This window comes from Micrasema longulum, unplaced genomic scaffold (assembly GCF_059751315.1).
Source record: "Micrasema longulum isolate JH-2025_06_02 unplaced genomic scaffold, ASM5975131v1 h1tg000133l, whole genome shotgun sequence".
In the NCBI taxonomy this organism is placed as follows: Eukaryota; Metazoa; Arthropoda; class Insecta; order Trichoptera; family Brachycentridae; genus Micrasema; species Micrasema longulum.
The window spans coordinates 1,053,497-1,078,608 of NW_028277339.1; the positions used below are offsets into that span (position 1 = coordinate 1,053,497).

At 36.0% G+C, this 25,112-nt stretch overlaps 1 protein-coding gene across 1 annotated transcript; it reads right to left on the reverse strand.

Annotated features, from left to right (window-relative positions):
* Positions 1 to 503: 503 nt before the first annotated feature.
* Positions 504 to 24,610, reverse strand: Mi-2 (chromodomain-helicase-DNA-binding protein Mi-2 homolog). The gene is made up of 18 exons (XM_088242031.1): positions 24,394 to 24,610; positions 23,882 to 23,952; positions 15,693 to 15,815; positions 13,995 to 14,145; positions 13,299 to 13,444; positions 12,821 to 13,003; positions 11,068 to 11,238; positions 9,750 to 10,067; positions 8,852 to 9,027; positions 7,837 to 7,960; positions 7,589 to 7,756; positions 7,327 to 7,502; positions 7,064 to 7,238; positions 3,364 to 6,981; positions 3,072 to 3,266; positions 2,805 to 2,967; positions 1,733 to 1,881; positions 504 to 844 (listed from the first exon to the last, which is right to left on the reverse strand). The coding sequence occupies exons 1-18, from the start codon at positions 24,428 to 24,430 to the stop codon at positions 842 to 844; spliced, it is 6,147 nt and encodes a 2,048-aa protein (XP_088098157.1). The 5' UTR covers positions 24,431 to 24,610; the 3' UTR covers positions 504 to 841.
* Between the last annotated feature and the right edge of the window lie 502 nt (positions 24,611 to 25,112).

Here is a 25,112-nt window from a genome sequence, read left to right on the forward strand (position 1 = left end):
CGAGATGTATGAAGGCATAGTTTTTATGGTGTACTTATTGATGTTTTTCTACACATAGGCACAATGCATTGAAAAAACATTTTTTAAATGATAAATCACAGTTCAAAACTTAGTGTTTGACAAGTGACAGGTGTACAGCATGGTGTGAACAAACAATCCATAGAAACGGGTAGGCTAGACTAGCTAGTGTAGCTACTCTATAAAAACATGACTTTTCGAGCAAAACAACCTATGATGTCACACAGCATCCGATGACATCACTAATTGCTCATTTTCACTATATTAAAATGACGAAGAGTTCAATCCTATACATCTCCTAAGGTTGTAAGCAATAAGTTGCTCTACCAGTATAAAGTATAGTGTACCAATTGTCTCGTGATATTTTATACAGTTTTATTAATTATTTAAAAAATGTAAAAATTGCCCATAGCTTTCGTATTTCACTTTTGCCAACATCTACAAGGGATTTGTTTTAAGAGGTCCCAAAAATAATAAAACACAAATTGATGAATAAATAATGTAAATGTATTTCACGTATCATGTCTCTACTAATAAAACATGTTCACATTATACCATTGACATACAGTTCATCAAAATAGACAAATTAATAATACAAAGACAATAAATTATTCTTCAAAAATAGTTATAAATCGGAAAGAATTAATCTTAAATTGTAATATGTAGAGGAGATACATTCCAGTTCACACTAAAAGTCACTGCTTATATTCTATCACTGCTGAAACCCAAATCAGTTACATTCAAATGTATTTGCCTAACGATTTTAACCTATGTATCTTTTATGCTAAGTTCTGGCCGTTCACCATTCCTCCATACTCGAGATTTACTGTAAACAAAAAAACATAATTTATTATAGTATAAATGACTATAATTAGTCAATAAAGCTTAATAATTGCCACAATAAACCATACAATTTTGCACATGGAGCCAATCAATCCAAGCCACTGACAACATGAATTACAGACAATTCATTTTAATGCCAATTGTCAACATACGCAAAACACAGTGGCTTGATCCGTCTTCTCACGAGTCTGACTCAAATCTGACTCACTGAAGAGTTAAGTTAGAAGCTCGAGTTCACTGAATGACAACAGTGATTTATACTTAAGTTTATACTGAACTGCATACTTTCAAATTGCATAGATAAGAAAAAATTCACATTTTAATTTTCTTATGTCATCATACTCCTGTCCTAAATACACTAAATGCAGCATATATCAATAATCCGTTACATGAATCTAAAGTGATCAGCCTTACGCTTCAGGTACTAGTTCAGGAACATGAAGGTTGCAGTGCAGAGCCACCTTTTTAATCGATATTTTATATTGACCATCCCGGGAATCTAAGAGGGACCTCAAGCATGTATAAATTTCTAAACTATTTAAAACTAAAACATAACAAACTTCCACCAAGAATTTTCACTACAAACTTTAATGTTTATATAAAATGAAGGTGCATTAGAAACTTCGTGCTTTTGTCAACCCGTATCATAATCATTCCCCTATTCGCACCCAATGGGTTCACTTAGCGTTCATGGCATTGAAAATTCATTTTTCGAATTTTCACCTAAGAGTAGCCATCGAGTTTAAAACACCGTCCAGGGTTCTGGTTCTATTTCGCGCACAGAACTAAATTTTTAGTTCATAAATGGATAATTAATTTAGCACACAACCCATTGGTCATAGAACCGACACTAGTGTATATCAGTACTCACAGTCTGTGCACTGCTGGGCTGTGTCGGTTGACCGGGCACGGAGTATTGTGGCCTGAAGTTGGTGAAGTTGGCCGCCGGAGCAGCCGCACTGGAGAAACCGGGGAGAGTTCCCGCTTGGAACCCGGGGGGGAACTGAGACATCTGTTGAGCTGTTGAGAAACCAAACTATTTATTTTCACGATTCACTAATAGGATTTTTGTTAGTTATGTTCATTTAATATAAAGAAATCAATATTGATAGATATTTCCACATACATCAAGACGGGTTGGATTCATTAAATTAATTTTGCCAGCATCAATTCCACCTTTTTGCTTCAGAAAAATCAACAGACTGAAGAAATAGAGATCTTTAAACATAGGCAGAATGGTGAATTACGCAGCAGGTAAGTGATCACAACAGCCAATGACAAATCATCATCATTCCCCTTTTCACACCCAGTGGTGCATAAGGCACTGCATTTGTATTTCACATCCATCCAGGACCTCCGGAATATTAGGTGAATGTGCCAACCACCACACAACTAGGCTGATTTATCTCCACTGAATGTCCTTATTCAGGATTTTTACCTGAGAGTAGCCTTCGAGTTAAAAACACTCATCCAGGGTGCTGGGTTTATTTCAAACACAACTGTATTCTTCACCCGCCAGGACACAGATTTTTTTTAATTTTCTAAATTATAATTTAGTGATTACTTCATTAACATTATGTGAAAATATTGCTCAACAATCTCTAATGTACATATAAATATCGAGGCTTTACTGACAGAATGCAATAAGTCATTAAAACAAGTTCTAAGATAATCGCATTTAAAGATTTCTTTAAAGCTTTGAAAGAATAATCTTTATTCTAGGCATAGCATAAAATTTTGAATTAACATCTTGCAGCTACATTAAAAAATATTTGAAATATATATAAAGACTGTTGGCTTAATGCATTCTGTCAGTATAGCCTCGATATACACATTATACATTTATATGTATACATTGATTTATATCAATCTTTATTATTTAAAAAAAACTGATTCTATTTGAACTGTTCATATATTTATTTGCCAGTTACGCAATGCGTTACCTTGGGAGGCAGGATTGCCAGCGGTAGCGGCGAGCCGACTGAGGATTGAACGCTCCGACATTTGTAGTCTCTGAGCCACAGGAGGAATACGAGCCAAAGTTGCTGGTAAACGAGACACATCCGACTTCATGTCAGAGAGAAGTTCCTCTAACTGGTTCAAAACCTACAAACAAAAACATCGGTGTAGTAAATATACATACATCATATTTCAAATAGTAATTTGGTTGTGTTGTTGTTGAACAATTATTATATATGGGTATTTCATACCTTGTGCAATACAGCATTAGCGGGTTTGTTACCAGCCAGGGATTCTTTGCTCAAGTGCTGGTGAGATTCTGCTAAACATTCCACCTCGGCAAATCTTGCATTCAGTGACATGGCAGGGTGGTTAGGATCTTGAGTGAGATTGAGATATGCTGCCCTCCTTAGCTGTTCTTCTATCACAAGCGCTTGCTCCAAAAGCTAAAAAAAAATATTTTATTGATATTTACAAATGTAAACCGAATAGATTAATATATAATGCAATGCATTCAATTGACAAATTAAGTTGTTATCGTACCTTAAACCTCCTGGCCAAGAATTTGTTTTTAATTTCGAGGAAGTTTCCTTTGCCGACATCCATTTTGAAAGGTTCATTGATGATAGCAAACCGGATATCATTTTGGATATCTTGCCAGCGACCATAACCATGAGTGACAATACCAGCAAGCAGCCAATAGTCGTGGCGACGGTGCCAAATCTCGTATTCTCGACCTGGTGCTGCTGCTCTCTCCTCATTAAGCCAGAGAGTATGGAGTTCTGTAAAACCCCCATCAGCAATATTAAACATAAATTTACGTTTCTTGATTTCGAGCTTAAGGGCATCTTCCTCTTCTTGTTTGGCATCCGGTTTTTTGATATCAGATTCATCGTCTTTTACAATAACAACATCATCATCATCGCTACCATCTTTTTTATCATCTTTAGGTTTATCTGCTTTATCTGATTCGGTGACAACCTTTTCATCTTTTTCAGGTTTTTCGTCTTTTACTATTTCTGCATTTTCCTTTTCTTCCACATTCTTGGTGGTTTCCTTTTCTTCTTCATTAACAACCTTATCTTTGCTTTCTGGCTCAGCCTCTTCAGTCTTTTCAGCTTCCAGTTCACCGGTTTCCTCATCAACCGACATCTTCCTTTCTTTGGTTTCCTCAACAGGGGAAGGTTCTTTTTCTTCTATAACTGCATCATCGGTTTGTTCAATTTTCTTCTCCTCAGGGACCTTATCTTCTGTTTTTTCGGATTCAGGTTTTTCTTTGGCGCTTAAATCTTCAGGGGGTTTTTCTTCACTCTTATCAATCACATCTTTTTCTTCCAAAGGATCATTTTCTTTAACTGCCTTAATGTTTTCTTTCTCCGCTGGAACACCGTCTCCGGCCGCGACAGCGGGTGCGGGAGTGGGAGTGGGGGCCGGGGAAGGGGCGGCACTGGTGGTGGGAGTGGCGGAGGAAGGGGCCGGGGAGGGAGCGGCGCTCTCACCGCCTGCGGAAGCCCCTCCGGTGACCGATGTCTCCGCACTCCCGGGTGGTTTCACTGGATCACAAGGCTTTCGTATAAGTTCTGGCATACTATAGTAGCCATTTATGTGTTCAAATTCTTGCACTTTTTTTCGTATAAGTGACATGACACCGATTCTAGTAAGCACATGTTGCCTTGAAAGACCTTCACGGGGTACACCATCTGCAAATGTTTCCGAATTATCTGCACCCGGTTCACAGAGATGTCTCATGAAAAGAGAAACATAGGCTTTAAAGTTTCTTTCGGTTTTTCCGCGCAAATCGCGAACAAGCCATTGAGAATTGAAAGCGTCTTGAGGTGGCATACCGTAACGCATGATAGCATTGAGGAAGGATTTTCGCTGACGAGCGTTGAATCCAAGAACCTCCATATTTCCGCCTACTCGAGCTAATAAAGGCGGAAGTGGTCTGTCTCTTTCTTCTTTGCGTTCTAACCTCCTCTTACTACGCCTACTGAGGTCACCATTATCATTCTTTTCATCAAAGTCATCATCCTCTTTGTCATCATCCGAACCCTGAGAGAAATCAGAGTTGTTATAATCTGAAGCATTCTCTTGCCATGTTGAATCTTCTCGTGACTCTGTTTGTACAACTCCCCCGTCATTGTAGTTAACCTGCTTGCGTACCCTTTTACCTTTTCCCAGGGTTCTGGATATGTCTTCTTGTTGCTGCTCATAATGGTGACGCAGCAACTTAATCCAGTATGCGGGATCCGTATTTTCAGCTTCTTGTTTAATAATCTCTGTATCAACCTCCTCTTCGCCATCTCCTTCTTTGGTAGCGTATGAAGCTACTTTGAAAGAGCTCAGGTACTCATTAGCCCACGATTCCTTTTGCTCTATACCTAAATTAGATCTATCGAGTAATTCACTTACAGCCTTATCATCGTAATGAATGGCTTCTTCTTCCTTCCCTTCGTCTTCTTTGAATAATTCCTCTGTACCGAAGCGCAGAATATCATCCAACTCTTGCTTCGTGAAGTTGGCGCCTTTACCACCTAGACCAGGCCTGACAACTAAATGAGTCAACATCATTTTGCGTTTAGCTACTTGTGTCACTCTTTCTTCGACACTATTACGCGTGACAAATCTATATATCATGACCTTGTTTGCTTGACCAATTCTGTGGGCACGGGAGAAAGCTTGAATATCATTGTGGGGGTTCCAATCAGAATCGTAAATAATAACTGTATCTGCTGTTGCCAGGTTAATACCAAGACCACCAGCTCTCGTGGAAAGAAGAAACACAAACTGAGGAGCTCCGGGAGCATTGAAACGGTCAATAGCTTCCTGACGAACTGACCCTGTAATACCGCCGTCGATTCTCTCATATTTGTAACCTTGTCCCTCCAAGTAGTCTTCCAATATGTCCAGCATCTTGGTCATTTGGGAGAAAATGAGAACTCTATGACCTTGTTCTTTTAATAGTTTTAACATTTTCGACAGTAAAATGAGTTTTCCTGAAGCTTTAATAAGTGCTTGAGTTTCGTAGTTACCATGAATACTCAGAGGTGCTTCTTCGGATGCAGCCGGGAACAGGTAAGGGTGATTACAACATTTCTTCAAGTCCATCATAACGTTTAATAATGAGACCTGCTGTCCACCACTCTTAGGATTCAGTGCCTCGAAATTTCTAGTTAAAATATATTTATAATACTTTTTTTGCATAGGAGACAATTCAACTCTCACAATGAACTCAGATTTAGAAGGCATGTTTTTAAGTACATCAGCCTTCAATCGCCGCAACATGTGAGGTCCGAGCATCTCGTGTAAGCGTTTTACTTGTTCTTCTTTGGATACATCGGCAAACTCACTTTGGAAAGCGGACAGATCATTAAATTTATCTTTACTGAGGAAATTCAAGAGATGGAACAGTTCCTCGAGGTTATTCTGGAGCGGTGTTCCGGTCAACAAAAGTTTATAGTTGATGTTATACCCGGCGAGAAGTCGGAAGAATTTGGACTGGTTACTCTTCAGCCTGTGGGCTTCATCCACTACCAGTACTGCCCATTCTATAGAACCGAGACAAGTGGCATCGATGGAAACCAGCTCATAAGACGTCAGAAGAACATTGAACTTAATAGAGCCAGCTTTGATTCTAGATGGTCGCCCGCCCCGATTAGCTCCTTCTTCGAATGAAAGTTCATTTTCTCTTATTACGGAACGGGAATCTTTGTCACCAACATAAGTGATTACATAAAAATCTGGAGCCCAAAGCTCAAATTCTCTCTCCCAGTTAATGATAGTCGATAAGGGAACGGACACAAGGAACGGTCCTTTGCAATGTCCCTCCTTGTAAAGGGAATAAAGGAATGTTACCGTTTGAATGGTTTTTCCCAAACCCATCTCATCGGCTAGGATAGTATCGATACCCTGACCCCAAGAATAGCGAAGCCAGTTTATGCCTTCTAGCTGATATGGGTGAAGCTGCATGCCAGTTTCGTTGATGAATGGAGGTTGGTCCTCGTACTTCTTCTTGAGGTCAGTGGTTGGCCTATCGGGAGGAGCATTATATCTCCGGGTAAGGCGATCTTCTTCATCCACTTCCCCGCGACGACCCTTGCGTCCAGGTTTCCCCTTCTTCCCTTTACGTGGACCATCGGCGCTGCATGCTGTTCGGAGATCCTACAGGAACAAGTTCGTTGTTAGACCATGTAAATTATCAATAATATAAAACACAAGATGACTGGAAAAAAGGAATTTGTACCATGTAATACTCGATTGCCAATTTAAGGCCAGGAATATCCGCCGATTCAGACTCCCACGTGGCTTGATCGTAAGAAAGTTCTCTCCACTTGACGAGGTACAATATAGAGCCATCCCTATTAGTGCGATGATTAATTACACGATGAACTATTAACCATTCGGGTTTAACACCGTACCTAAAATACGAGATGCACCAATTAACACAAATTAAAATACACAATGTATTTATGAACTTTTGTCATAAATAAATAAGCTCCTACGTACTTGTAATATTTCTCCTCAAAATTTTTCTCTTCCCTGTCATGATCTGTAGTTCTATTATTTTTAATTCTCTTGTATCTGGAATCAGACTCATCCAGCGGTTCTTCGAGTTTGGGCGGCTCCTCCATGTCATACTTGCGAGTGTACATTCGGAACATCAAGGGGTGGAAAACGTCAATCTGTCGATAAATAAATATTTAATAACGATAAAAACTAACTGAAATTCAAACTAAAAGAGGAAATTATAGGATTAAAGAAAACACACCTGAAGCTCTGTGATCCAGCTACAGTGCCAGAAGGACAGATCAGCCCACTTAACGAAGAATTCTCTTCTTCTCTGCACGCGCTTTTTAGAGGAACCAGCTGATGGATCTATAACTTCTTTCCATCTCCATGTTATAATCTTGGACACTTTTCCTTTCAGCGGAGGACACTGAAAATAAGGATTTGATTAATGAACATTTTCTTTTGGAACTTTGTATAAGGGTTAGCGCAAATCAAAGGTTAACTTACCCCACAGCGAGGACACTTCCAGTCTCCATCGGGAATGTCATCAAGTGGTGGGTTGAGACAGAAGGTGTGATAAGCTGATGGACAAGAATCGCAGCACAGAAGCTCTCCGCCGTCCTTACAAACCCTGGTAATTTTTATTTTTTATTTATTTAATGTGTTTTATAAACAGATACGAATTTTAAAATATTAGGCTGGGGAAAGAGTAATTTTGTATTTTTCGCTTTATAAAAAGTGTTACAATCATCCGAATTAAGTCAAATATGTGCCGTTCTGTTCGATAATTTGTTGCCAACGAGAACCCAACTTTGTAATGCCCCTCTCGTAGACGCCCTTGTCCCTATTGGCAAAAAAACTCGGACAACCAATTTTCACGGGCCTCTATTGAGGCCAAATTTGTACCCCCGTGCGCATTGACCATAGACAGGAACAGGTGGTAGTCACTTAGTGCCAGGTCCGGACTTAAGACAGAAGTTTTTAAAAAATTCTGCTGTATATTTAGTGGTCAGCACGTTTGCCTACCGTGCAAGAGGTCTCGGGTTCGATTCCCGACATGGTTGATTTGAAAGGGTGTTTTTACACTAAAATATTTCTTAGTCCCTGGACTGGCACCTGAAGCGTAATACTGATCATCTTACCTTCATGTCACAAAAAAAATCAAGATACGCTGCGATTGGTGTACCAATGCAGTACCCTATGCACCATTAGATGCGGAAAGGGAATGATGATGATATTTAGTATAGTCTAGTATAATGATTGTATTTTTATGTGATTTCATTTTTTCCATACATTTTTTATTTCCTCAGTTTTACAATTTTTCTGCTGCTCCCTTGATAAGCGTAAAACAGGGGTTTTACTGTAGTTACTTTTGAAATTAGTGCACTGAAATATGAGTTTAATGGAGAGTGTACCACGTTGAAATTAATGCATTTTTTTATATACCAATTTAGGACTTTCGGGTGTTATTTTTAAATGATAGTTCAGATGAAGTAGATCAGAAGTAAACATAAGCGTTTACCTGCAAAACTCCTGATGCTCATCATCATCATCCTGTTCATTATTCCCCTCAGCCTCACAGTGAGGACATGACCACCTCCCCTCGGGAGTATCCTCCAGTTCTGGTTCCAAGCACACGAGATGGTACGCTCGGGGACACGTGTCGCACAGGATTATCTCACCACCTTGTTGGCAAACCTGAATGGAGAGGAAGTAACCTAGTTATTATCATTGAAATAAAACATTTTAGCTATTTCCTTCTTGCCCCCTTCCTGGGGATGCGATGATTATTCCAGAACATAAATAGTTTGAGATATATTATTATTATATGCTCTACATATCTCAGTAACGATATCCGTATTATAATTACAATTTATTATTTAAAACTACAATATATACAATTTATATATTTTTACATTGCAACACAAAGCCGGCGAATCAAGGTCAATTTGTCACTGACTCACAAAGCCGGCGATTCGCCGGTTTGTCTTAGAAGTGATTTTTTTACATAAAAACTGAATGACAATAACTATATTCATAAAAATTACATGAAGGATGACAGGCGGAGTACGGTGACATCACACGTACAGAGGAATTATATATATAAAGATATTGACAGTAAAGAAAGAAAAATATTACATAGATGTAAGTATTTTTGAACAGAATGTAGAGTTTGATACGTGTGAAAAAAATACACGATGATACTCAGCATGGGTTAGCGCAGTGGGGGCACATTATTTTATATTTATGAAGTATTCTCATTTCTCCTGGCTGCATGTCCCATTTACTTGGGGTCTGCCCTCCCCTAGTCTTCAATCTCCACATCGGTCTGTCGTGGATCGTCCCTTCTCCCTCCCATTCAGTTTCTTTTAGAAGAAGTAAATTTAAATAATTACAAAAACTTCCATCACTATTCTTACCTCGCAATAGTCCTGGTGCTCTTGTTCTCCATCAGGTCCTTCGGGGAACTTGCTCGTGGTCTTCAGCTTCTTCTTCTTCTTGGTCTTGTTCCCGATCTTGGTCTTGGCCTTGCGGCGGGGCTGGTCGGGGTCCGGGGCCTCCCCAGTCACGGGGGCAGAGCCATCGGTGGGCGCCGGCGCCAGCTCGGGGCCCCCGGTGCGGGAGCTGCGCCCGGACACCGGGGGAGCCTCGGGTTTCGTATCCTCGGCTTCAGCGAGCATCTGCTCAAATTCGGCATCGGAATCAGAGTTCCCGCCGCTGCCTTCTGGATCATCTTCCTAAAATTATTCAAAAGATGCGGAATACTTATTAAAAAAAGTACAGTTTTTGTATAAATGTAGATGATAACTGATGTGGCAGTCATCCTCTCTGCCTACCCCAGCGAGAAACGGCATGATGTTTTTTTTTTAAAAGTTTGTATAAGAGATGTTGTAAAATTAAATTTTAAAAATTTATCGTCGATTGACAGGTGAAACACACTGTACAGATTTACGGTAGAATAATGACTTTATGTCATAGAGTTCTATATTTCTCATCAATATTTTGCGCGACTGAAATTATACAATCCGTTTAGGATCTAGGTGATTCAGGAGTCGCTTAATGGACCTTTGGTAGGTGATTTTTCCATGTCTGAGATTGTCGAGAAATATAGATTTAAGTGACATATCTGCCATGAATCTGTACTTAGCGAGGTTTACCTGTCAATTGGCAATATGACAAGTTTAGTAGGTAAAATAGTACTTTTTTTTCTTTTTATATCAATAAAAATACAAAATAAACTTATGAATGTCAAAATGTAATTCAATATATTCTATGTAATTCTGTATTTAAGGATATTTGCATGTGGAATTACATCGACGAACATCTACAATTGCCTGTTTTTTAATGCATCTTTATTTAATTACATAATAAAATATTACAAAAGCGCAGTATTTAAAAAAAAAACTTTTTTTCTTTTAATAGAAAAGGAAATATTTGCATTCTTTTACCCAAATATTTAGATTTTGGGGCCATATTCAACGAGTTGTAAATAACTCAGTATTAGAAAATGGGAATCAAATTGGAGTAGAGTGGGGTTCGAACCTCGGACCTCTGATCCGTGTGTCCGCAACACTAGCCACGGGACCACAACTCAATTTATTTAATTTTATAAGGTAAATTATTTTGGCTCAACACAGGCTATGCTCAACATTAACAAGAAAAAATAATGACACATTAATTTGTAGAAAAATTTAAATTAAAAAACAAAAGTTTGTAGGTAATCAATAATGTTCTTACACTGCTAGCTCGCTTTCTCTTCCCGAACTTGATCTTGAGTGTGGGCACCTTAGGTTTGCGAGATGGTTTCCTGCCTGATGATGAGGGAGGTTTGTTACGTCTTCCTCGTCTCTTTACACTGTCACTCTCTTCCTCATCTTCTTCATCCTCTATCTCTTCAATGTCATCGTTCTAAAAATAATATTTAATGCTAATGACATTCGGGTACTTAATATCATTTCTCACATTCAAATTATTTTTACAATATTTTTTTGTAGATGAAAACATTACAAAATGTGGTTAGTTTTTACACTAACATTTTATTTATGTGTTGATTTTACAGATGTATCTGTCAAAATAATTCATGGATCAATATAATCAATAGTGACCAACCTAGCGCATAAAAAAATCAAATTATTATGTACCTAATAGTAAACCAACAAACAATAAATATATAATTGCATCATGATGGGAAAAGCGAATGAAGCTCATGTTAATTATAATCCCTGCCAAATCAAATTACAGCAAAACCTCGTTTTTACGTTCCTCGATTTTATGTTTTCCAGCTTTTGACACCGAAATATTTATTCCCATTTTTAGTCCCATTTTTTTCCATACTTTTTCATTAAAATATTCCCCCCAATTAACGTTTTTTACGTTTTTCATAACCTTGGTTTTACGGCGAAATTTTTGCATAACTTATTTGATCGGTCAAAAAACGAGCCGCGCGCCACCGCGGAAATGGAGAGTAAAATTGAGATAAATAAAAAAAATTGAAAATTATTGTCTAAAACTAAATTCAAAGTAGGTGCATTGTAATTAACCATTTTGTTTAAGCATTTAATTTTGACATTTTACTAAATAGTGACATGCAGTTGACGCATGTTTAGGAAGAATAAAATCTTTACGGAACCTTCCATGCGTGAGTCCAGCGTCGTAACGACTACACCAAGGAGGCAGCCGGGATTTTTAATATATTATAACTGTATGGTTTTGGAAGGGTTAGGGAAGATTATTATTTTTTTTAAATAAATATTTGTGTTCTTGTATTTTACCCAAACTATTTATTTATTAGAAAATAAGAACCAAGTTGTGGTGGAGTGAGGTGCGAAGTTTGGACCTCTGATCCCTGAGTCCGCTAAACTAGCCACTGGACCACACCACAGTTACCACAACATTATTATATTTAGATTGCTCCTAACAGCATAAAATAAATTGTGAGGCTCATATGGGTGAAACTTCACAGTGCTCGAGATTCTAATTAATCAACTGAGGCCCGCAGGGCTGATAAAGCGAGGCACAAAGGGCCGAATTTCCTAGCATGTAATAGTCGGCGATAGCCGTTATTTCATAACATGATTTTTTTCTAAATATTATCACATACATGATGTAAGGGCTTTGTGTAATTGTTTATTTTGTTGGTACAACTACATTCTTTTACCTTTCGAAGCAGGATTTGGAAAGTATGACCGCAGTCCAAATTTTGAACTAACACAGGGAAACCAGAATAGGTAAATGTACTGGCAATGTGTATTTGATTAATCACAAATTGACAGTACTGCACAGTGAGGGGTACAATGAAACTTTAAAAGTTTTTAGTTTTTTTGTAATTTATAGCGAATATGCGAAATTGAAGAAAGACACTAGTCTCCATGAACAGTTTCAGGAAAGGGGCGGGTGCTTTCATCGTATATACATGGTATGCAACAGGAATATGCATTGTTTTTGATCAAATCACTTGTGAACATTGTACAGTGTTGCGTTAAAAAGTTACCTTCGAATCCTTTTCCTTGCGACTGCGCGGTGTCTTGGTGTACTCGGAAGAAACTGAAGTATTGGTGTTCTCTTCCGAGCCTCCTCCGGGAGCTCCACTGCTGCCTCCACCCGGATTGGGGTTCAAATCGCTGAACTGCCTCCACTTGGCAGCCACCAGCATCATCAGCTTTGACATCGGTACCTGAATAAAACAACATTTGGCTGTCAATAGACGGTAGAAACACATTTCTACTTTGCCACTTAAAATACTTTTTTTTTTTTAATTAGCTTTTAGAGACCGTTACTATTGTTAGTTGTAAGTTGCCTTTCAGAATTTTAAATAGCTAATTAAAATCAAGAATATGAAATTATCCATGTTAACAAATGTTGACAATATGCCTTAACAGAGGATTAGGCTAGGCTAAGTAATATTTACAACATCACTAGTAAACTGTCGTGAATAATATCGTAAATTAAAAAAAAAAGGAAAACTTTACCTTAGGGTTTTCTTTAACAAGTAATGGCCTAACATGCTGTTGGAATAATTTGTATGTATTAAAATTCTCCAAATCCGCATCAGAATATTGGATATCAACGTCAGTCAGGCCAAATGAGGAGCACACTTCTTCTATTGTTGGCATTCCTGGAAGAAAGGCAAATGTCATTATACCGAGTCTAGACAACTATCAGAAAAATTATCATAATTTGGTTGATTAATGATGGTTACATTAATGATACAATTTTATTTATTTATTAATTAGTGAAATGTTTCACAAAAGTAATCCTCAATAAACAATTTACTATTTTCATTATAAATACTGCATTAATTGCACCACTCAGCTATATAGGACCTTAACTCATTCACTGCGGTGCTCACATACGTCTGTGAGCGCCTATGACGGCACTACTACTACGCGGTTCTCACAGCATATGCGAGTATTTTTCTTTCAAAAAGGTTCGTAGCTTAAGTATTCATCAAGTATAGAGTCTATATATTCAGTCAATAACGAAATTAGTGTTTAAACGAATAGATAGAATACGTAAAATATATGTTTGAACTGATAAATAAAATATGTAAAATCTTGAACGCGGGGAAAGGGTTAAGTTCAATGTGTGTCAAATTACATTTTATGGATTCCATTTCTTTAAACATAAGTAATTGAAGAAAAAAATAATTTATAGAGAAGTAGTACCTGAACCAGAGTCTGAAGGGGTGGTCGGGGGCTTCCCAGTACTGCTACGGCCCTTGGAGGCCCCTCCTCTCTTTTTCCCGCTGGACACGGCACTCAGGGCATAGTCACTGTCACCACCTTCCACACCCTCCTCCCCGCCAAACTCACTTTCCTGCAACACATCATTGCAAACTTTCATAAAACATTCAATATGTTGATTGCATTATGATGCATATTCTGTTTTAATCGGGTTGCGGTTCGAATCCCACTCAATCCCAACATGATTTCCATTTTCTTATACCAAGTTATTTACAACTCGTTGAGAACGGCCCCAATATTGAAATATATCAGTACATTTTAAGAATGCAAATATTTATTGATACAGTAAAATCAATATTACTAAACACTAATAACAAATCTGAAATTACCCAGTAATAAATTAAATGAACTAATAAATTAAAATATATTAAATGGCTTCTCACACTCAATGTTAATGAATCTACAGTTCATCACATCGGCTCAAAAACCCCCAAACTTATATCTGTACCTCAGAGGCAGACGGATGCAAATCCAAACATCAAATGTTCAAAACAAGCCTTAAAAATCTACTTTCTCTAAGTAATTTCTGATAGTTTCTAGCAATAATTTGTATTTTTAGTATCTTAATACATTGGTTATTTCATTACAAGGCTTACATTTCTTCAAAATCAATGGACATGATCGTAAACTGGATACGAAAATCGAAATGTTATTTCATCAAATTCTGGATTTGCATCCGTCTGCCTCTGAGGTACAGATATATAGTCTAAATGGTGTAGATTTGAAAGCTGTGAAACAACACAAGACCTCGGAATAACAGATGATTTAAAATGGGAATGTCACGTATTAAAAGGGTGCCTATACACCAATGATAGGTTTTAATTTTCACTAGTTTATTGTCGTACAAAATTAGTTTAGATTTTTTAATAAAACAATAGCAAAGTTTTTTTTTTCAGGAAATAACGAACTCTATTTTATGATGTTTAGTAAAAAAATAAGTAGTTAGATGTTTTTAATGAATGCTGTAATTTTTCTCTCATTAACAAATTATTAGAAATTTTTGTCATAATACTAAAATGGTTAAACTGTACATATACTATAGGTAATGAAAACTCAAATTAATAATATTCATTTATTATAGAAATAAAAGATGACTGACACCTAAGTCCGAAAATTTCGAATTACCAATGAACGGTTTTGTTGCTTCCCCATGTCTTCATGACTAGTATCTTTATTATAATTTATTATAAAGTTCACGGAATTTATACATAAACAGTAAAAAATTGTTCATCCTATATCACACTTTACTGGATTTGCGGCATACTACTGCGGTAGCTGCCTTAGCTTGTTGGAGATTGACTTGCGGCACTTTGAAAATATATTTTTGGGGGGGGGTTTGGAGTTTGAACGGTCGGGGATAAAAATTACTTACTTTAAACTTACAAAGGTGTGGAGTTACAATAAAAAATATCTATAAATTATCTTTGTTATCCAAGAAATTGTGAGTTACTGCTATTTAACACATAATAAAGGGTGAACAATTTGGTTTTGGCATGGTAATAACTCAATTTCATCATATTTGGAGTTACTGTAGTTTACCTCTCGCATACAGATATATGCATCACCAAAGTTAAATAAATATAAATTATTGATGTATAGAACTAAGAATGCAGCACTAACCTCTTCGCTTTCATTCTTTCGTTTTTTCTTTTTCTTTCTGCCCTTCTTATCGTCACCTCTAGCCTTCCTCTTTTTTCCTTTCTTTTTTTTCCTGCCGTCTTCTTGCGAGAACTCGTCCTCTTCCTGGAACATAATTGTGTTGTCAATAATCATGCGAGAGCTGTACCCAACAAGCTCGTGCCAGTGGCATACACATTAAATTGTATTTAAAGTAAACAGTTACTTAATAAATCGTATATAAAGTGAACAGTTACATAAACAGAAAAATATTTTCTACAAGATTTAAGTTTTATCATTTTTGAAATAGAATACTAAAATAAAACAATAAATCTGGTATAATTAGCGGATATTACTAAAAAGCAATAAACTGACAATAAGTAAGTTCGGTGCTACAGGAAATTGGATATAAAAAATGTTTTCTTACATGCAGTAAAAATTAGAGTATTTCATCGTACGGTTTCAAGTTTCTCAAAAATCTATGAAAAAAAAGAACATAAAAATGGACTACTTTAAAGGTTCTTGTGAATCAACCGATCAATGATAGTGTTGTTATGTGTTTGACATGATTTCTGGGTAGCCATTTTTTTAAACGTTCACTGTATTTTGAAAGCTACCGAGTTCTACTTAATGGCAGCACAACTCACCGATGACAACCCGTGATGTCACAGACGGAGTAATTTCAAAATTACAAAACTTTAAATAGCATAGGGGTGATAATATGATACATAAAATTTTTTTTTTTGGCTTAGTTTGATAGTCTATTAACAAATATTTATTTTTTTAAAAACACTTTCTTCTGGTTTTTACCAATTCGATTTTTAAATGCGTCTGAATGAAATAATTTCTTATTGTAAGTACCAGATAATGTTAGACATGTTATCTTGCACTGGCAGATGAACTATTTAATTTAATCTAAGATCATGATAGCATCACAATAGACGAACAAATAATATAAATAAGTAACACACATTGCAGTATTTAAAAATAAAACATATTTTAGGTAAATATTCTAGAATGGTCCATTACAATGTGGAAGTCCACAAGTATTAGTAGGGTCGGGAGGGGTAATAATGAGACAAAATTTATACCTTTCATATTTTCTCATTAAAGAATCTACCTAGTCCTGCCATAAATACTGTTACAAACTGTTTTTATTATAATAAAAAAAATAGTTAATTTTACAAAAAAAATAATATTGCTAGGCCAACATGCATATTCCACTAATTGAAAAAAAATATTTTATTCAAAATGTCCTCCTCTTGCCTTCACACGGGCCTTTAAACATGACGGCCAATCGTCAATGGCAGCACGCACGATATCCATGGGAAAATTGGCCACTGCTTTTTTCAAAGGCCGTTTCAAGCTCTCCAAATTTGGATGTCGTCTGCTACAGACCATGGTCTCCAACACTGACCACAATTTGTAATCCAGCGGATTTAAATCTGGGCTTCCAGAAGGCCAATCTTCAGCTCTAATAAACTCCGGTATGTGATTTTCCCGGCATTGCTGGGTAGATTTTGCCTTATGAGCTGGAGCAGAATTTTGCTGAAAGACCCAATGTCTCAAATTAAAAATTGTGTCATTGAGAGGCTTAACAACCTTCTCTAGAATGTCATCTTGGTACGATTTCGTACTTGTCTTCACACCCTGCGCACAAAAATGAAGCTCAGAAATCCCTTCGTAGGAGACACCCCACCAAATCATCACTGCTGCTGGATGATGACCTCTTTGAACTTTAGGAATGACTTGAGCGGCTTTTCGAGAGCTATGAGCACACACTCGATCATTTTGCTTTAAAGTTTTCTTCTATGTTAAATATTTTTTCTTCAGAAAACAGAATTTTGAGGTGCAAATTATTCGCGTATCGTGAAATAAGTTTTTTTTGCTCTGGTCTTACCAATGTTCCTTAAAGGTGGAGTAAGCAAATGACCAGTGCTTCTTCGGTAAGCCGCCATCTTTAGGTCAGATTTGACGATGTGAGACATACTTCGAGTCGATATATTCATCTCCCTGGACAAGATTTTTTGTTTACGGAGCAGATTTCTATGAATTCTGATGTCATTTCAATGCCTTAATAGCTCCTGGAGTCTGCACAGTTCGAGGACGTCTAGATCTTTGAATATTCTTGAACCGATTAATAGTTCGATACACAAACTGGCGACTTATACCTAAAAGTTTTAGAGTGTAAAAAATGTCTCCCGGCTTCTTCCCAACTTTGTGTAAGGCGGCCTCCGTGGTGTAGCGGTCAAGGCGCTTGACTCACGCACGGAAGGTTCCGGGTTCGATTCCCGGTGAGAACACAAAAAATAAAATGTGATTTTTCTCAAGCCTGGGTTTTCTGTGATGTAATTCACCACTGTAAATGGGCCTCCTGGCCTGTTGTGGTGCAAAAATAACATGTAAAAAAAAAAACGCGATTACAGCAATTCGGTTTTCTTTAACACCCCACTCCATGTTTACTTGTTGATGTTCAACGACTGACTAATTATAGCAACAGCATAAGGGTTGGTACTTTACCTGAAAAAAGGTTACGGGTCTCTACCTGCTATTATTTACATTTTATGATTTTTTGAACTCGTGTAACAGTATTTATGGCAGGACTAGGTAGTTTAATGTATTTATTTTTTGACATAAATATATAAAGTGTTTGAATAGTCTTTCATTATATTAGACATTTTCTTTGAAAATTGTAACTATTTAAGGGGGATACAAAAAAAATGTAAAAATAAAAAAAAACCTGTAATTAGTAAATATAACTAGTATTTTTTGTTATTGTTTTGAAGTAATTATGTATTAACAATAATGCTGTCTATTATTTACCTGACTTTTTCACTGTCTCATTTATACCCTACCTGACCCTATATAAACATTAACAATTTGATTATTATTTATTTATATTCTGTAGTATAGTTGGCGGACTTATTACTGGTCAAAAGAAGAGTTTGTCGAAATTGTGTACTAAAACACCATATATATATCAAAAGATACATGCATTAAATAAAAAAAACCTAATTAAAAATAACAGCTGTTTTTTTAATTGTGGGAGACAAGACTTGCACATATTAAGTGTTTAAAAAAAGTACATTATGGTATACATATTAAATGATGAGAAATGTGGAATCAGATAATGAGTTTGGAAGGAGAGAGAAAGAGGAACCAAGGAAAGAAAAAGGGATAAAAATATATGTTTAAAAAAAACGAGTAAATTTCAGGGAGTTCAGGATTCTGAGCATATATAATAATGTTTCAGGCGTTTCTTGAAGGTGGCTAGAGAAGGTTCATTTTTTATATGAAGAGGTAGCTCATTCCAAAGTCTAGCAGCTTGAACAGAAAAGGAATAGCTGAAAAATTATGTGCTATGTCGAGGAATGGAAAGTATTCTCTCCTGAGAAGAGCAAAGCGAAAGACCATGATCAGAAAGGTAATGAAGTTCTCAGCAAGATATTTTGAAGTGCAAGGGTTGTGAAGAATATTATAAAGAAGTGAGAGAGATTGAAAGTTTATGCGCTGATAAAAATGAAGTCACTTTAATAAAATAAATAAAACAACTTTGTTTTTAACCACTAATTTTTTTTATTTTTCACCGACCGGTTTCAAAGCAAACAAGCTTCTTTGTCAAGGTTTATGTAACTAATGAACTGATTCCTTTTTATTTTATTTCTATCATGTTCACTAAATACTACACAAAGTCACTTTAGTTCGGAGCAAAGAGGTGATACATGGTCATACTTTTTTCAATTGAAAATAAAGCGGAAAAATAAACGCTCCAGATGATCTATGAGTTCCGTATTGGCGTCAAAATAGCAACTATTGGCATAGCACAGAGAAGACAATAGAATAGATTGGGACAATTGTTTTTGGTTGTGGTTGCAAGAAAATTCTGTAGTCTTTTCAGTGAATGGAGGGTGCGATAAAACTTCTTCTCGACCTCAGTAATCTGTTCTTGGTTCCTCAGTTGGTCCATAAAAATGCCAAGATTTTAAACTGTTTCTGTGAAAGGAATCCCATTTTGGTTGATTACTGAGGCAGGAAAAGTTGAGAAATTTATGAAGGAGATTTGTCTATGGCTACCAATCATAATCCCCTGGGATTTTTTCGGATTGATCAGTAAGTCGTTATCTTTGGACCAACAAAAAATCGAACTTAAATCAAAGTTTAGCGTTTTAATAGCATTATTGATATTTTCTATATCAGAATCCAAGTAAATCTAAAGATTATCGCCATAGAGATGAAACCAAAAGTCTAAATGTGAAGATATTGAATTTATGAAGATGGAGAACAGAAGTGGAGACAGTGCACTACCCTGAGGAACTCCTGTGCTAAGGGTTATTAAATTTAGATGCCTTGTTTGCTAGTATGACACTCTTCTAATATCGTAGTACTGATTGTTTTTGGTAATTTACCAAATAATCATCTTTTGCAGTTCCTACTGGGAGATGTCCTACACAAACACGTCTACACGAACCAGAACACAGTTTGTGATCGGCCGATAAACAGAAAATGTCTACACGAACAGAGTCCGTGCTCGGCCGGATGAGGAAAAAAGACGCGCAAAGTTCCAGCCAGCCGGATGAGAAATTCATACCGAACTGTGTCTGGGCATGGCCTGGAAAGTGTTAATCATCTCAACCACCCATTTCAAAATATTGTGTAATGCCTTTGAGCTTATATCATCGGGTTTCTGGCACAAGTTGGTAGGCAACCAACGTTTCATGAGTTGTGAGATATTGCACTTTTAAAGTTAAAGCTCATCCCACATAAACAATACAAATATAACCACAAGTAGATTATTATAAAACATTATTTATTGTGTTTACAAAATACAGTATACTTCTGTTTATTAACAACAGAGATGAAGAACATCTTAGAGAAGTTAATATAGAAGTCTAAGCATCTACAGGGCCTATGACCTGTCATTGGCTGGTTTAAGTGGCCACTTAACACACTGTGTAATTTGGACAAACTCAAAATATTGTCTTATAATTATGTTTTTAAATGACTGAAGAGTTTATGCTCAACTGTTGAAAATATTTTTGTTCGGCATGTCCGAGAAGTAGCTCGTTATAAAAGTAAATAAATGTATGGAGAAAACCACAAACTAAAATGTCAACTAATGATTCCTCATTATACCCGAGATCTCGCTATTTCCGTGATCGTTATAACCAAGTTCGACTGTACTTGTCAATTTGAATAAACTCCCTAGAGAATTTAATTAAGAATTTGTGTACAAAGATTTGAACTATTGTATTTTAATTTTGCTGGACAAGTTTTGCCCCATACATACATTTCCTTTTTAAAGGCAACTAGCTTAACTCTTAAAACTGTGCTAAAAAATCCCTCTGCAAACGGTGAAGTAACATTGTGTTACATTAAGCAAGATGAGATATTTTGAAATACGGGTGTATTTCAAATCAAAAGTTTAATATACATATATACATACTTTTCAACAATCTATTTTCCATAATTATTTATAAAAATAATCATACAATTTAGGCCTGCTATAGCAAAATACAAGAGTGAAGAATACAGTTCGGCAGTCAGATGGCAGAAGGGACCGTCTGTCATTTTCAAAATTGTTCAGGGAAGCTAAAATAAGACTAATTCAATCTACAAACTAAAATATTTGAACATTCTGCCCAGTTTATTTTATAGATTGAATCAAAGTCTTATTTCAGCTCTCCTGAACATTTATGAAAACTACGGATAGACAGAGTTCGACTGAAATAGAACCTAAATGCTAGACAAGTGTTGTTGACTATTAAGTCCACCTCGTAGTGTAGTGGTTGGCGCGTTCGCCTTTCATGCTCGGGTCCTAGATTGATTTCCTGACAGGGTGGACGTATAATTTTGATTTCAAAGGAGTCTCTACACTGCAATAATTCATAGTTCCTGGACTGGCACCTGAAGCGTAAGAGTTATCACTTTACCTTCATGTATCAGATGGCCGAGATACGCCGCAATTAGAGTACGCACCACTGGGTGCAGATAGGAAAATGAACATGATGACCTTAATATGTTCGAATCGTGGTGACTGAATTACGCCACAGAACCCTCAGACTTGAGAAAAATATTTTGACTATACTGATATTCCTTATACTGTGTAATGGAGTGTTGGCAAGAACCAATGAACTCAAGAAATATATTTCTCAAGCATGCGTAGTGTTTTTATTTTTTATTTATTTAAATCTTAAAGTAGGGCACACATATCATACATATTGTTATGTGTGTTCTAATAATAACATTACAAATATATTTAATTTATAAATTGTTTATCACATATGTCTTGACCATTATTTTAAATTTTGATATGTTTTTTTCTTCATAAATATTTTTTTCCATTTCGTAATACTTTTTAATTGCTTTAAATAAAATTGAATTTTGTGACTTTGCCTTTTTCCTAAATGGAAGTCTAATTTTGTTCTTTTCTCTAGTATTGTGATCGTGTTTTTTTATTTTTTTATTTCAATAACCTACATCTACAATTATTATTAATAGGAGGGGGAGTCTGAACCGCACGGCCGCGCCCCCCTCGCTTCTCCCCTGCAGAAGTAAGCAACCGTTTGTTTTTTTTTCTATATTTTATTTTTTAAGATTTTAGTCATTCTAAAAATTATTATGTCTTCTTTCTCATACTGATCATCGTGGTTTCGGATGTGACAGGGTTTAAAGAACATCCTGTATATAAACAAAACAAATAAGCCGGTTCACAGTAAGATATTATATTCTCAATAATAATAGTAATAAGCAATAAACTAAACCATTCAACTTCTAAAAAAGACATAATACTCCGAAAACGAAAACAAACACCGCACGTTATTGATTATTTTCAATTAAATCAATTTTCAATGATTTTGTATTCAAATTAGTGAAAGTTTGCCATAAATATTCATTTTGCCTACAGTTAAATGAAACAAGAGGACTATGAAGGAGATGGTTATTCCTTAGAACTATTGGAGGAATATTAATATCTTTTTTTTTTATGTTGAAGGCAGCAAAATATTTACTAAAAGAATGTAGCTAGTATAGGAACAACGCGTCTATTTATTAAGAGTCAGTAACTAAAACTGTATCAGTATTAACATATAAAAATACTTCAATTAAAAATATTGCGTATTTTTTACGGTCTCTGAAAAATTGTAAGCGTTCACCTGATAAATGCCTACAAATAATAATAAAAAACTTCAGCCCTGCGGGAAGTGGATACAATAAATGTTTTCTTGTGCGCGGTTAAAATTGTAGCATTTAATTGTAAGGCAAATTTTCCTGAAAATACATGAAAAAAATAATAAAACACATTATGATAAAAACAAACTACTTTGAACGACATCACTGGTTCATATGAGTCAACCACTGATGAGAGAGTTATGGAAGATTTCCGGTTTGCTCGCCATGAATGGACCATGGGCAGAACTGATCGAGAATAAACAGAAGAGAACCTCTGACGTCACATGCGGAGTTATTTCAGAAATACAAAACTTTAAAAAATCGTAGAGCTGATATGATATACAAAAATTGTAAAAATATATTTTTTTAGCTCAGTTTAATAGTCTATTAACAAATAATATAAAAAATATGAAAACCACTGAACTTCCTCATTGTGAACTGTAATAAAAAACATTGTAAATCATCATTACCATAACACTAATTACATGCGATGGTGCATAGGGCACATTTATACACCAAATGCAGCGTATCTTGATCATGTGCTACATAAAGTCAAGGTGGCGGTTCAGGTGCCAGTCCAGGACCAATAAAATATTACCGTATTGAAAGTTTAAAATCAAAATTTCATGTCCACCCGGCACCCGGCCAGGAATCGAACCCGGGACCTCAAGAATGATAGATGGAATGGTTTTACCTGCGAGTAGCCAACGAGTCCAACACACCCGTCTAGGGCTCTATTTCACACACAGAGCTGTATTATTTACTAGCCCGGACATAGACTAATGTTATTTTGCAAAAATAATATGACTGGTGTGTTTGTGCAAACCATTCACCCGATTATCTTAACATTTGCTATTTTAAGAGTCTAAGGAAATTTAACAAAAATGTTTTCTATTTTACAAAATGATTCCTTATCTACCTACATAGGGTAATGCTATTAGAGTAAGAACTCCTTGATGAGCACTGTACTTGTTGTGCAATGGCATACTTAAGGGATTTAAAACAGTCAAATGCTTAAAATTTACCTTTGGCGGTCCATCATCAGAGTCTCCGGAGTTGTCAGGTTGACCATCACCATCCTCGACTTCGTCTTCTCCTAAGAAATTTCATTTTAAAAACGAATTAATATCCATTCATAATTTTTCAGAAAACGATATAAGAAAAGGTTTCGAGGTTAGGACCACATTTAAGATTGGCGGCAACTGCGATTCGTAGTTATCATTTGCTAATCTCTTTGTTTGTCGGCGTCCATTTTGTTAAGGAAGTAATGAAGGGTATGTGCATGGTCTATTCTGTCAAAACATTATTTAGAGGTATTTATGCATTACCTAAATTACAATACAAATGAAAACACTAAATGACACATACGAAATTAAACTAAACCGTTTAAATATACGAATATATGTTCTCCGAAGGGTTGTTTAAGGGTAAGTAATAATATGTAATTTTTAATTGCCAATATCGGAAGTAAACACATGATACCGCTATTCGGCTTGGCCTATGACATGCTACTGTGATTTTTTATTTTGCGAATTACCTGCAAACGATTCGTCTACTTCATCGTCGGATGCCATTACTAATCACAACCAATAATTCTATTTAAATGTTTTACTATTTTCACTAAGCTATCGGTACTTTAATTGCTTTAAATAAAACTAAAATATAAAAGACATTAAACCCGCCGACCCGGGTAGCTTCGCGCACAAATGGAGTCACCGGGCGTACCAACAAAGAAAATCTTAACATTGTACTACGAATTCCGAAAAACCATTGCCATACTAATAATTTTATAATTATTCGTTATGCATAGCTGGATATTCGTACAACTACTTTTATTTGTTTTTTTTCATTATTTCATCAATGTTTTTTTTCCACAAGAATATCTTAAAACTAACATGCATGTGGTATTTTTGTTGCGCATAGCCGAGTATTGTCTGCCGGTTACATTAAAAAAATTGTCGTAAAATAAGAAATCGCTTTTTTCACTTTTTTTTCTTTTCTCACGTTGACATTATATACTAAAGTTTTTAATACCTATGGAAACGAATGAAATATTTTTTTCTTCATTATTCTCTTGTCGTAAAATTATGTTTCTTTTGAGATATTTGTCAATTTCTCTTAAAGCACCTTTCGATACTAATTAAATTGTCAAATATACTGTTTTATAAATAACGGAAGACAGTAGATTGTATGAACCACAAAAAATGGCCCTGCCAAAAACACCTTGGTCGAAAAAAATTATATGATTAATGCGAC